Here is a 15,731-nt window from a genome sequence, read left to right as displayed (position 1 = left end):
AGTGAATAGCTTTTTGGAACATATCAAACTTTCACATTCATTATTGGCACTGTTAAAGTAAAAAAATAACAGCAATTACGTGATTAAGTAACATAGGTTGATTCCTACCACCCATGCTTTCCTGTCCTGAGTATCTCCGCAAATTGTGATGGAGGAGGTCAAAACACTTTCAATAACAGACCTATGGAAAAACGTCATTGCAGAGATTATCTTACAGAGATTGCTATTGAACTCGCTACAGCACTTAACCATTCACAAAGCAGCGCTCCTTCAGGCTACACGCTATTGGCTGTCAGAACAGGGGGCGAGCAGCACCATCTGAAAAGATGACATGGGCTGCAATTTTCAGTTGTGCAATTTGACTTGGTGACTGTGATCATCAAATCTGTCATACCCCATGACAAAAAAAAGTGACATTAGCTTTAGTTTCTGAATGACATCAAACTGAACACTGTAAGTTTAGTTTGGTGCCCTTATGTTTCCCTTAAGTTTGTGTTCATTCATCTGTCAGCACCTTTTAATAAAACATGTCTACTAATGAAATATCATGGCACAGCAGAGTTCAACGTGCAAGGCTTTGTTGTGTTGCTCTTCCATTTAGGAGAGCTTCTGCAGAGAGATGGCTTCAGACTTTGCTCACACATGCCATCAGTTAATACTGGTTTGGTATTCTAAGTTCAAGCAGATAAGAAAAGCATAGTGAAAAAAAACAAACAAAAAACTTTGAAACCGCATGTCAGTCGAACGGGATTAGTCTACAGCCAATATAAAAAAGAAAATGTGCATTTTATTCTAAGTTACTTTGGTAAATAACCTTCTGATCATGTGAAAAAACTATAAAACAAGGACAGCCTGAGAGTAGTAGTAATTTAATAATGGTAGGTTTGTTATTCTAAACTTCAGTTGACGTATACAAAAAGACAGCAAAACCAACATGAATGCTGAGAACACAACTGTGTAAATGTGGGTATTATGAGATTAGCCCATTGCAGAGAGATGGGACTAAAGGAAGACTTGGTTGCAGCCTCATTCTTCAGGAAGATAAAGACCCCAATGCCTTCACCTCAGCTGAATAAAAGCTGCACAAATTAGGGAAATAATTAGGAAAGGATTGGTCCTCTCAAAGTCCTAACTTCAAAACTAATTAGACAATTATAGGATGTAGTTTCAATATGAAACAGTTGCTGAATGGCAGTCTACAATATCTGACATACCATGTAAGGCATCTTCTGTCCCAGCTAGCTATCTGTGAAAGGATGTGTATACAAAAGAAGACCAGATAGAGAAAACAGCACTAAGGAAAGCCAGTGTGAGTAAGGAAGGCTACTCTATAGAGTACTAGGCCACTAAAGCATCGTCTTCTTCTTTTGTTTAAATTGCTACCATCACTCGGCCAGGAACTGTGATGTTTTCCTTTGCTACTTATGCTGGGACTTGTAAATACACTTTAATACTTCTCTAAACTGTTCTAAGGTAAGGATATATCAAAACTGTGAGGTCACTGGATAATGATCAAAAATTACTAACATTAAACAAAATTCAAAACTTTTTAATTATGCCTTTTAGTGTTGAAAGGTACAAAGATTAGTACTGAGCATGAACAATGTTAAGTATCTTAAAACAAAGCAAAATACGACCAATCATAAAAGCCTTACAGGAAATCATTAATTTTTTAAAATAAAATGCATATTAATTGGAAAATTCAGAAAGAGGTGATTTGAGGTGTATTTTTTATCATCTCTACTCTGAAAATAACAAATGATAGGTTCTATTGAAAGGAATTCACATAGGATAAATTTAAACGTTCTGTGTACATTTTGACTGTATGAACAGATAAACCAGAAGATGCTGCATTTTATTTGGATGGGAATGCTCCATGAGATCTCTTTGTGAGGACATACTTTAGACTATACTTATATTATTTCAAATGCAAACAGCACAAGTGGCAGGTCTCTTACCAACCAGCAAACTCGAAAAATAAAAGCATATAGATATGGAAGCATACACATGCCACACAAAATATATATTTATAGTAGTTTGTGTGGAGTAACAAGTTCTGGTGGGAATATTTCTCCTCTTGGGGTAAACTATAAAGTCATATGGTCTAGATTCAGGATAATTCTTTTTTGTTCTGCAATAGGGCTGGGGTTTACATTGTCTTTATAAGAGATGTGTAAAAGGCACCAGAGAGCAAGTGTTTAAAATAATCAAAACGCGCACAAGTGTGAGTAAAGGTCAAGTTTCTTTAAGGTAAACTGCAGAGCACCCAATGCTGTGCTGAAAACAATTTGGGAAAGTCAAGGTCGCCTCCTTGTGGTGATGCAGAATGATCTTTGCAAAATTGTTCATGAAAATCGCTTTCTCTTTGTTTTAGCAGAAAGTTGTTTATTTGATCTGGGATATATTTTTACATTGATAAGAAGGAAACCATAAAAAAGAGTTTATAAAAATACTGACTGAATTATTCTGAAGTACATAGTGCATTTTGTGGTAAAGAAATATTACCTATAGCTGGCACTAGAATGACATTAATCTGTGCAGATGAAAATAAATTTAACACAGAAACAGAGGTACATGTCACCATGATGCATTCTGCAAACCATACCAGAACCAGACAAAGTATTACTACCAGGGCAGAATCATAAATGAAGGACTGCAGAAAATTAACTTGGCAGAAAGTGCCAATTTATATGTTTGACTGAATGCTGCACCAAAGAACTTTAAAAAGGAAACCTTATGAAAAACTACTGAACTTCACGGGCCATATATATGAAGTATGCTGTTTTCTTCTGTAATTCTAGTCATCCACCTTGAGCAGTAATGGAATGCATGCCTTACAATTACTTAAATTTGTAAAATCAACTGAGAAAAAGGCATTCCTAAATTGTGCCAACAGTCAAAATCAAGCAGAAAAAAAGGACTCCATTGAGGTTTTTTAACATCATCAGCTTTTCCTGCTTTGTTTCCCCATCCAGATTTAGTTCTTTTAAAAGGTTCTTAAAGGCTTGGCATATATTGGTTCCAGTATGTAGAATGGTAACACCAGAAACAGGCTTGCGAGGAAGATCAGAGCTAGTATTGACAGCAGCACATACCGCCCAATGAAGAAGGTATCCACAATCTGGAAAAAAAGGGGAGCATTGGAATTTAGATTCAAATTCATTTATTGATTTATTTTGCAATATTGAGATGCGTTGGTCATAAACAACACTACAAGCTTTTATAAATTCCTATACTATATTTCATCACCACTTGTAGAGAAGAGTATAACTGAACAGGTCTGAGCGTCAGACATAGTTATGTCTAAAGAGTAGTCTGCTTCCAGGAAACTTTACAAAGCAGTTACCTTTACTAAGAGGCATAAGTCTTAGAGGTTTAGTAACAGAAATCACTCCACAAGCAATATTGAAAGGTATTTATTGGACAACACCTGAATATCTACAAGAATCTAAACATTTTTTCAAATACATTTTCATATAAAAAAAAATCTTAATCTTCTGCAGTGCAATAAATGTACATAAAACTGCTTCTATTTGATGACTGCACTAAGGTAGTGTTTTAGTTTCTGTTTATTTCAGGGGAAAAAAAACAAAGCTCAAACAAACGGTTTTACATAACATTGATTAAAATATAAAATAATTAGGCAGCCTCAGTAGATAGTAGCACTGTTTAGCCCACTATTTTATAATTACTTTTTAATTAACTGAATTACACACAATGGGAAGCGTTAAGACAATGCAACATAAAGTTTGACAGATTAATTCAGGGCTGCTTGGGAGGTACCAAAGAACAATGTGCTTGAACCACATTGGCTTTATATAAGACTGTAGTAAACTATATCTTTACACTGTAATGGCAGTGGAATGGGTGGTAGTGGTATTGAACATTTACAAAATCATCTGCTCCTGATGCTGGTGTAACCGTGTCTTAAACACACATTGGTCAAACAATCATTTTTTTAGCATTTATTCACCATGGAAAGGCAGGTATTGCAGAATGTTTTGTGGTGTAATTGCTTTTATTATTAATAACCCATAAAAATGAGCATGTACATGTGATAAACATCCAGAGTTCTAAAATTCGAATATGACCATATAACTGACTTACTTAGCTAGAATAGCTCCATTTTCAGTATCTTTACCCTTAGTCACTTAATTGTGTCATTTTTCGTATTTATGCCTCCATTGGAACATGGCAGACAATCCAGTGTTCCTGTGTGGTAAGAGAAGGACTTTGGAGCATGTACACAGCTACTGCCCTACTGCACTAAGGGAATAGCGCTACTGCTAACACCATGACCAGGTGCTGAAGGAAATACCTAGTACCATCTCAACCACTATCTTTCAAAACAAGTTACACCACCTAGTGTGACCATATAAGCTTTATCAAGGCTGGGAGAAAGTCAGCACCAAAGTTAAAAGCAACAGCAGGACTACATGGGACAGAACCAGACTGACAACTAAGAGCTGAACTTGGAAAGCAACTTAAATTCCCAGATAATATCACCAATATCACACTCAGGTCAGCCATGGTCCTGATGTAAGAAGCAATTAGGGTAGGTGTTTTTTTAATGTCCATGGTATCCTTGGAAAAAAACAGATGCAGAAAGCATTTGGGAAAAAATTAGCAAAGGAGCAGAAAGTGGTAGAAGAATGCCACAGGAAGGAGTAGTGTGCACAGTTCCTACCCATTGAAGTGGCATGCAGGGGGTTTGTTGATAGATCCTCTGTAAGGCATTCAGGGGGTTTGTTGATAGATCCTCTGTAAGGCATTCAATCTCCTATTTATCACAGGTTCACACAAAAAAAATAATTTAGAACTATCCAGAACTATCACTGAGGCAGCAGAGAGGGCCACTAGGTAGCTGTGGTTTAAGGATACCAACCTGTGGACAATTGCTACTTAGACACAAACTTTGGCTTGATCAACCCAGGATGCTTACCTATACATTGAAATAATATGAAATACCTAAATCACCCTATGACCCCAGGTTCTTTACTGATGAGATGTCTAAGCGCAACAGCAGATATATTTTGCAAATCTGTAATTAGCAACCTTTGCTCATGTCATGGAATTTTTTTGTGGTTGACTAGCATTAGCTATCCATACAGTGCATGCATAAAGAAATCAGGCAATCCAAAAAGTTTATTAACTTTCTGTGAAATCAAATGTTAAAAACCTTGGCCTTCACATTTTAAATACTGAACTTATTATCCTTGTACAGCACCACGACTCAAACCTCTAGTTCTGTAAAGCACTTAGCCATTTGTGTGTCAGTACTCACATCCTCACTCACCTTACAGTATCTGCTGACAGTCTGTCATTAGGCAAAAACTTCTCTCCACTTGTTTATCTCAAATATTAACTTTCAGTGTATTAGTAGTATTAGGCAGGTGGCACACTACACAATCTTCAGATATCCTCAAGAAGAGAAGATCCAGCAAATGAGGTTGCTAAATCTGAAGTGCTATCCAACTGACAGTCGTGTATTGTGAGTCGGCAAGATTCATTGGATGGAAAACATTAGGCACACATGTTTGATAATTTTTTAAATAAATTAACTAGGACGTCAATATCAGCTGAGGCATACAAATGGGGGAAGAAAGGAAAATGGAGAGTGAGTGATTTTGAGAAGAGTTAGTGCTCCAGTGACAAGTTACAAAGACATTGCATTCTTGTATTCAATTTATTTTATTTACTGTCTAGTCTGCAATCGCTCTGCCTTAGATTACATTTTGATGTTTAAAATGGATAGTTTTAAACATTCCATCAATATGCATTTTAATATATTTTGCCTCTTTTAATGCTCACTTTACACGTTATTTCTTCACCTGATGATGTCTATGCTTGAACACCAATGCTGTTTTCTAAAACTCAGTTCATAAAGGGTACACATTTTTCTTTCACTTTATGAGAAAAGTTTAGCATTCGAAATTTTGCTTTTATGGTTGGCTGCAGGGGAGAAAGACTACTGTAGAATTCAATAAATGTAAATCCAAAAAAAAAAAACAGGCATGTAACTGCTTAGACAACCTTTAATTTATTAGGAAAGTATTTTCTAAAGACATTAACATTATTTTTTCATGACATAATTAATAATATACATCACTTCTACATCTCCTTAAATGAACACTGTGCTATAACAAAAATAACCAGATGTTTATGGTAGAGGCAGCATGACTTACTCAGGTTTACAGTTTGTGTGCCATTGGTATACTTCAAGCCCAATAATCTGCAGCCCACATTGCTGGCTACATCAAAGTGGACACCCATTACAAATTCTGTATAGCTTCTCCTTTCAATAAAAAAAAAATTCTCTTTCTTACCCCAGCACAGCTTGTAGTTTGTGACTTGCATTGTCCCTTATCACTTAAACAACAACATCCTTGGAAAATCACAGCAGAGCTCCAATTAGCAGTTACTCCAGTAACAGCAGATGACAACATTTACCACTAGATGTCACCATGTTTTAACAATTGCTCTTTCCAATTAGGGACAAGCAATACAAAGTGATTGTAATTTGCCTTACTTTGGCCTCAGGAAAGGTTCCTAGCAGTGGTATAGTTCCCTTCTTTTTTGTGCTATAGTGCATTCTTTCCATGACATCATCACATCCCTTCAGCCAATAAATACCGAAAAGTAGTTTTTCAATTCAATTCAGTTTATTTTTGTATAGTACTGCTCACTGATTGCCAGTGCAGAAAATACATTTTGGACAAAATAACTGGTAGCTTCGTATAAAGCATTCAAACAGTAATTTAATTTACTTATCTATCTATATATTTATTTAGTTAAAGTACTCTTGTTAAAAGCGACATTTCCTCCTGGGGATGAATAAAGTTCTTTCTTTCTTTCTTTCTTCAATATTAAGTTGTAATTATTTTTATGGTGATACTCTTCAGAATTGTAAGAAGTATCACTTATTCTTATGCCGCTTACTGTACAATGATAACTTAACCAGATGACCACTGAATATCTTATTTGTGGTTGCTCTCTGAACTTCTCTGTCCCTGAGTTTGTCTGCCAGGTTTAGTTCAAGTTGTCTCTTTTGGATTTTGAATCAAATATGACATCAATTTACTCTTTTGATTAGCTTTTCCATTCCCACCACACAGTTACCATGTCTTCTTAACAATTCAACAACTTTTATTGTTAGTTCTACCTCCTTTAAAATTTTCTGCTCCATGCCACAAAGGTTTATTAGATTCATTTATATATTTTTGAATTTTGTTGCAATGCAGTAACTGCTGATTAAGTATTGACTTTCAAGTGCATGCAGATGTTAAAACAGTTTAAAAGATGTCAGAACACATTTGACAAAAAAAAACACGATTTGTCAGTGAAATGCATTCTTTTACAGGAACTTTACTGATGGAGATATATCAAATAATTTCTAAAGACCTTTTTTTAAAGTCTAACATTAAGCATGCTGTATAGCAAAAAATGATGTGCTATTATCAAGTCATGGCAGGTACTGGAGCAATACGACGAGAATGTATAATGACAGCTACAGGCACAATACAACTGAAGAACAAAATTTATTAAAAAGTTAAATAATTTCCCCATATCAAGGGATCTGAGTAACACTCCAGAAGCACTACACTTCCAGTCCTGGGGACAAAAAGGAATCCACTGACTGCATGATCAGTTACTGCTAATGAAGAAACTCTTTGCAGTATTGAATGCTGCCAGTTTTACAAATATGAGTGTCAATTTACTTTAGCTCACTGCTAACATAATTTCCCAGAATGCCAACACCATCTGTGATTACTAACATCCAAATGTCTTACCTTAGTCTAACTGACATAAAGGGCAGCAGGATGAACTGGGCATTACCCAGTCTAGACTGAAAATGAACATTGATGGACACAAACAAGATACTCTCATGTTTGGGTGAAAAAATTATACCCATTAAAGGGAAATACGTCCAGATTCATGTCAGCCAAATGACCAAATCTACAGAGGTACATATGCACAGTCACACACCAACTATATTCAGTCAGATCAGATATTCAAGTTGCACTAAGTCTTAAGCACGGAGTACATCCTGCCTAATTAGGACAAAAGGGAAAACCAGTCTGATGAATGCAAAACCCAAACAAAACATGAAATAGTTTGCATCATGCACTCCAACTCCCAATTCCCTTTTGCACCCCCAATGATGCAAACAATGCAAATGTCACCTGACGCAAAAGCAAAGTAGACAGGATTAGTGGCGGGCAGCAGACAGCTGCACATGCAGAATTCTAGGGGGGCCAGCACAAGCATAACACTTTAAAAATTAAACATAAAGGCAAGAGGGCAGAGGTTAAATTTGAAAACTTGTTGTCTCATCCTTGCTGTCGGTAAGGAGTGTAGGGAAAATATTAAAACTTAAACCTGGCTCCCAGTGGCACCCCCAATCCCCTCTCGACATGATATGGATGTGTGAAGTGCAGGTTGGCTAAAACATTTCACCAGACACCAGAGAACCAGGGAGAAAGGAAAAAAAATCTCTCTTGTGGACGCAATGTTCTCTCGTTTAACGCATCTCACTTTTTAATTAGCCAATTAGCCAGGCAGCGAAGCACAGAGCTCAAACCATGCAATATTAATGCTGTATCGAGCGCCCTACCCAGAGCCCCTGTCTAGGGCCTGACTAATTGGCACTCTGATACTTTGCTTGTGTTTAACAGGAAGAGGTTAGCCTCTGTTAGATGCCGAGAGCCGTCATTACAGCTTTAGCACTGAATTTTTTTGAGTCTTCTGTTATGCATTTCAGTTTTGCTTTAATGAGGATGCGCGTGCTTAAATAACAAATACTGCTTAAATATTTCAGGCACCACAAAACATTCCTGCTCAGTTTCACATGCTTCATCTTAAGTCTTCAAATCATTTCACTTTTATTTTCTTAAAAATTCAACCAATTCAATGTGAAACTAATAATTTAACCTTGGAAAGATTAGCCCCAGCACAAGAATGGGTCATCTGTCATCAAACAGATGAGGACTCTTCATGGAAGTTCAAAATAAAAAACACAATTCCTGTTGTTTAAAATATGCACCATGAGGTCGCACAACCTGCTGTTCAGCACATATGAATGCAATGAGAGAATAGTGTTTATCTTATTTCAGTGGAAGTGAGAAATTGCAGGTGTACATCTAATATTTCACCTAGAACAGATGACATTGTCAGACTTAATTATAAGCACTACAATTTTTATTGGATTACCTTCTATACTGGCATCACTTGTTTATTTTAACAGTGACTGAAGCAGGAGTTTGCACTACAGAGTACAATTTGCAATACCAAAAATACAAAAAACTTGTGAAAGAATTTAATCTATTCAGCATTCCTGCAAAAAAAGGTCTAGTAAGGTCAAAGGTTTTTTTTTATTTTGGACTTTGCCTAAAGGTTGCTGAGAGATGCTATATCAGATGTTGGACTCCACCATTTCAGCTGGTATTGCTGGTGATGACTCCACCTCTGACCATCCATAACTGATGACCAACTGAGGAGACAACTGAAGAGGCTGCAAACAGGAAAAGCTGTAGGACCAGACTGTGTTAGTCCTTGAGTACCTAAGACCTGTGCTGGCCAAATTTGTGGTATACTCTGTTACCTGTTCAGTTTCCCTTTGAGCAAATAAAATACTATTTATCTTTCTAAGTACATTGTGGCTACATCAATATTATTTACATTTGTTAAGTAGGCAGCGTACTGTGCAGTTTACAGCATTCAATTCTAAACCTAAAGAAATCACAAACTTTTTAAGCAACAATAGCTAAAACACATAAAAATCACTATATGCATACAGTATGTAAAAAAAATGTAATTTTCCTCAACTCATAAGCTCTGTTTCATATAGATTTTTGCCTTGCCTGTACAACATTAAAAAAATCATGCATTTGGTACAGCATCCACTGCTCAACCATTGACTATTTGGAAATTTGCACAGCCTCCCTGTGTCTATATGGGAGCCTGTGTGTTAAGTAAAGGAGATTCTAAATTACCTTTGGTAAGGGATTAAGTCCGACAACTGAGGGAGTCAAGGCCCAAGCCTTGCACCTAATGTTGCTGAAATAGGCTCTGGCTGCTCTCAAACCTCAATTGGATACACAATACATCTACAAAAATTAACAAAAGCCGCCAGAGAGAAAACACTGACTTAGACTAATATTCTTATCACACTATTTTGATTAAGACAGCAAGGTGAATGATGCAGGCATACACAGACAAAGACAAGGGGCAGAGATCTGCAAAATGTGAAGATAACAGGTGCAATTCACTTTCAAACTGGAGGGAATCGAGTGGTACTTGTTCTGTATGGTCAGTATGCACTTAGTGAACGAAAGGAGAAATGGAATTATTAGCAATTTAATATTATGCTTCCGCCACTTTATGAGCCTTATATTCTTTCATTTAAGAAACTGCATCTTGCCACAAACTGAATCTATGACTGTTAGAACAGGCTCCCAAAATCACGTGTTCCATATATGCATACAACAGAGAAACTTTCGCCACAATTTTTGTTTTTTTAATTTTTGCTGACTTCACATGCACAAAATACTCCTCTCAGCAAACTCTTTGGATCATACTATCTGTACATATCTCTCCAGTTTTTACCCTGCTCCACAAATTACCTTTTGTTCACCTAATTTGAAGTTTTACACTTGAGACCCTCTTAGTGAATAAACTTAAATTTGCCCACTATATCCACAAGAGTTGCTGTCATCTCTCCAAGCATGAATTTTACATTTTATTTCCATGTGCCTCTGTGACTATGTGGTCTTTCCTCTATCATTTTTGGGAAGTTATCTTTTTTTGTCCTGGTGATATTTTTCCCACTTGCACTGCACCTCTGGACTGTTAAAGATGCTGCTAAATATCCCAAAGCTCTGGTGGCAGTGCTTATTTCCATATATGTGATTTCTAAATGCACTGCATTGAATAATTTACATAGTTATTAAGATTCTGTAGGAGGCAGCAAAATGATCTCACAGGACAATTTGTATTTTTACAGGCACATTTCAATCTTTGAGGCTGTCCTGGTGTCAACATCTATTGTCACTACTCCTATTAGATTAGACAAGAAAGGATAACATTTAATTGGAATACTGTGGCGTGTTCACAAATGCATAAAACAAACATTGGATTGCAATCAGAGTAACATTAATTTCTCTGTGCCCCTGTATGTTCTATGAGTTCTTTTATTTTTATTTTCCATTGCATACCTCAACATTTGAACCCATCTCAATTATCACTTTATATAGTGTCTTTTATAGGAAGGTAATACCACAAAATTCTTTACAGAGCAAATAAAATACAAGATGAAATAAGCTGTACAGTAAATATACCACAGACTGTAGTCAACTACATCCTAAAACTACAAACAGTGTAAACACCAGAGCAATGGGAAGCCATTATCTATTTAAAAGCACCATAACATAAATCTTAAAACTAATTAAGGACTACAATATAAATAAAAATGACACTTACAGTAACATCTTTCACTAAAGATGGACTTTCAGGTGTACGTGGGAAGAAAATGAGGGTTACAGTGACTATGACGGCCAACAAAAACACAGGAATGACCAGTAATCTGTTAGGAGAAAAAAAAAATAAAACAGAGGAGTAAAAACAATGCTGTTGAAATAAACAGTGTCTCATCTGAAGATGCACAAAATCAGGAACATAAGCATTATCTTGATGTTTTACCTGGGTATTTTTATGTCGAAAATCAGTTAAAATGTAATTTTTCATTCTAACAAACAATATGCATGTTAGTAGGCAATAAACTAATATCAACAGAACTGTGTATACAAAAAGCAAGCATATTTAAAGCTAGATTATTTTTCTTGACTAAACGATGATGATTGTTGCCAAGCTTTAATTTGGTAGTCTTCTCCAAGGTTTCTATGGGGCAATGCGCTGTTCCACGATCATATGGTAAATGACAAGGACACACTACAAGTCAGGTGTAATCAGAAAACTGATGGACAGAAAAAGGCATTGGTGTAAAGGAGGTAACACTACACCCATCATTTAATTTATGATTTATAATTAGTTATTTTGAAAAAGTAGCAGCGATTTCCAGTGCTTCTTCTGGAGAATCCCAGGTGCCAGATGTTTTTGATCCAGACAGTTTTGCAGTGAGTGAGTCACTTTCCCCTAATTGATTGCTTTGTTGAATTGGCTGTTATTTTTTTTCTTGTATTCTGTATTTAGAAAAGAGTAGTAGTGTGAGATTTACAGTCTTCAGAATTTTAGAAATATTTGTATTTTTGCAACAGCTATAAGTTCATAACTTTGCTTTTAGTCATTTTCCTATTAATTCACCTTTTAATATTTCCCTTTTAAATTTCACCTTTTAAATATATTTTATATTTCCCAGTTGGGGTCCCTTAGGATGGGGACTGGGAACCACTGAAATGGTGCATTACTTGTAATTGGCTTCAATAATTGTGTTATAGACAAGAAAGCCTTTCATAGTGTAGTAAGTACTCTTGATTTAAGAGTCAGGCCTGCAGATTTAATACAATGTGTATATAAGCTGTACACCTGAAGTACACAAACATTTGAAGGGCAATTAAGTGGATTTTAATAAAATGTTTGAATTTCTCCTGCACAGTGGCAGCAACTGTAAATAATCAAGGCTTTTACTGCTACCATTAGCAGCATGTTTGTAAACCTGGAAAATTTAAAATTTAATGGTTACATAATATGCTTTGTGCATAATAAACAAAAATATTCAATACTTTTTCCTGAAATTGTCAATATTGTTGACCTGCTTCAAAGGAAGATTTCAAAGATTGCCCCAGCAGGCAAAATAATGTCTATAAAATGTCTGAAGTAGGATATTGTATGAAGAAAATGCCACGTCCAATCTGTCCTAGACCAATACTGTGTACTCTGCTGCAGGCACATTGATCAAATTCTACTGATTTTTGTGTCACAGCTTATAAACAGGATTTCAAAGGTCTTCATTATTGCATGGTATTAATAAGTATGTGAAGTATCGAGGACTGATTAAGATTTCAAGGTCCTATAAGTAAAAAATAGCGTGCTATTCTATAACCAATCTAAAAGTCATTATGTGGGATGTTAATTATTTTGGCAGATAACAACTACCACATATTAAGACAAGAATATATACCCAATACTTTTTCCATTATAAACATTTTTAATACTCTTTTAGCACTCTAAGTATAGAAGGGGAGGTTTCTCCTTTTGCTCCATCCACTATTACCTCCGCCACCCCCATACTTAAATATAAGCAGGCACCATATGTTCCTTTCTAAGCCAGCAGTATACAGAACATCTGAATGTACAGATTGTGTCCTTAAAGGCAGGTAGTATAGCATAGTAGAAGAGACAACATTCTTAAAACTGAGATATTGTGAGTTCAAATCTCATCTCCTGCTCATTCCAAGACCATTAGCTGTTCTACTCAGATTAATTAAAACATACTTACCGGTACATAACCAATAATGTGCACTTATACATTTGAATAGCTTGCAATTACAAAATGCTACACAATGCTTCTTTGCTGAATGTTATCACAGCTCTTGTCATTCTCAAATCCACCTAATTCAAGTCACAGTCAAGGACAGCCAGATCCTACATTGACAGGGAGGGATTCAAGGCAGCAGACAACCTTGGGCAGGGTGCCAGTCCATTGCAGGGGCCACCCATGCACATATCCATACCCACACTCACACACAACAGAGTAATTTGGAATCGTAAATGAACTTAATCTGTACTTCTTTAGGAGATGAATGAGGAAAACCCACTCACACACCAGGAGAATATGCAAACACTACACAGACATTATCTGGCATAGGATTTGAACTCAGGATGTTGGATCTGTGAGGTGATGTTGCTAATCACTGTGCCACCATATCAAACTGAAGAATGTTAAGTTATCATTAATTAATCACAACCAAATGATCTGGCATTTTAACTCCCACTCACCTGGCTGCTCCAGATGCCCGAGATAAGACAAGGAAGAGAAAAAAAGAAACAATCCAGATCAAGGCAATCAGGAAAACACCGATCCCCACACCTAAGATTGTTACTGCCATCACCTGTAAAGACACAGCCAAGTTAACTTTTATGAAATGCCACACCCTCATAAAGAAAAGTATGTTTCTTAAACAGTACCACAGGAAAAATACACTTTTGAACATTCTTTAGAAAATCTCTTGCACTAAGTGGATAAATATAATTAATTACATTTATATAGCGCTTTTCTAACCCACTGAAAGCACTTTACATAGGCAGTGGGGAACCACTTCAGCCACCACCAACATGCAGCACTACATGAAGAAAATATACAGAGCTTTTTAAAAAGTACAAATGGAGGAATCCTAATGTTTCCAATAAGGAGGTTAAGAAAGAACATATCACTAATTTAACAGAAATAAGACAATTAATTTCCATATAAAAAGTGTTATTATTTTTTGTTGTTTATTTGCTATGTATGTACTTCATTGAAGCTATAATTTATCCATTCACTCATTAACTTTCTAAACTCAGTGTTTCTGTTGGATGGACAGAGTGAGCAGAAATGATGTTAGACAGGAACAATGCCTGATTAAAATACCAAAAACCAACTTTACTACTAAATACAAAAGAAAAATGTCCCACAAAGATAAACGTCTAATATAGTGAAATGCTGCATCAATTTACATATCAATTACAAAAATGAAACTTTTGCGACAGCTGATTAATAAGTTATAATCAGTCTAGTCAAAGACTAGCTGAAAAAAATTTATTTTAAATTACGAACAACATGATAGTTTTACTGTTATTAAATATAAAAATAAATTTCATAGTATTTTACCCTTTAATTTTTAACCCGAATTTCTAATTTAGACTGCAGCATTACAAAGAAGAACTTATTATTTGTTTACTTCAAATGATAAAACTAGTTTAGATCAGTGTGCAATATTACTCTTAAATAAAGTCTAACGAAAATATGCTATTATTTCAATAAATTATTAATCTGATGTTTATCTTTGCACAAATACCTGATCATTTTGATTTATGGAGCACCGTTATATTGATAAGTGTGCGTTCATCCCGATTTATTGTTAGCTTTTCCTGAATGTCCATCACTGTGGTACATTATTATTTCCATAATATTACCTCCCTTTTGCTTTTTGTTATAACACTTAAATTCGACTTTAATTAAAGATAATAATCAAAATAAACTCGACATTTATCATTATACTCTACTGCTTCATCATTTAAACCGAGCTTGAGGTCATACTCTCTCCAACAGCGACACCATTTAGAAGTGGTCACTGACGAATCAGAACCGAGCCCGCCAACTGGGTCATAACCCAATCAGAACCGAGCCGCGTATTGGTCGACTCACCCACCAATCAGTGCCGGACAAGCACTCGAGCAGACTGTAGACTTGAAGCCTAACAAGGTGGCGGCAGCTTATTAGTTCGGCGTCCACAATGTGAATTTTCCGTGCTTGTTGCTTTTCTGTCCGACATCAAGGCCGCAAAATCTAGCGAATCCGTAGTGCAAGTCTGCTTTGCACAGCCATTGTCGCCTTCGTGCGGGCCACTCTCTTGGAACGATCAAAATCCTCGTAAAATCAGTTTTGCAAAAATATTTTTTCTGTAAATACCACTGATAACAAAAACAAAACTATTTCGTTTTTCTATGTCTGGTATTACTGCGCTCCAAACGTTACCCTAGTAACGCAAACTGAAGGCTTTTGGGTGGAGTCGCAA

The 15,731-nt window shown here is 36.0% G+C and overlaps 1 protein-coding gene across 1 annotated transcript; it reads right to left on the bottom strand.

Annotated features, from left to right (window-relative positions):
* Positions 1-1,533: 1,533 nt before the first annotated feature.
* Positions 1,534-15,731, bottom strand: tmem218 (transmembrane protein 218). Its single transcript, XM_039764134.1, has 4 exons — positions 15,362-15,731; positions 13,954-14,066; positions 11,479-11,581; positions 1,534-3,121 (listed from the first exon to the last, which is right to left on the bottom strand). Exons 2-4 carry the CDS (start codon positions 14,061-14,063, stop codon positions 2,987-2,989), a joined length of 348 nt encoding a protein of 115 aa, XP_039620068.1. The 5' UTR covers positions 14,064-14,066; positions 15,362-15,731; the 3' UTR covers positions 1,534-2,986.

The sequence above is a fragment of the Polypterus senegalus genome, chromosome 9 (assembly GCF_016835505.1).
Source record: "Polypterus senegalus isolate Bchr_013 chromosome 9, ASM1683550v1, whole genome shotgun sequence".
NCBI classification, from domain to species: Eukaryota; Metazoa; Chordata; class Cladistia; order Polypteriformes; family Polypteridae; genus Polypterus; species Polypterus senegalus.
The sequence above is the reverse complement of the archived record's forward strand: the minus strand, read 5'-3'. Positions and strand labels throughout refer to the sequence as shown.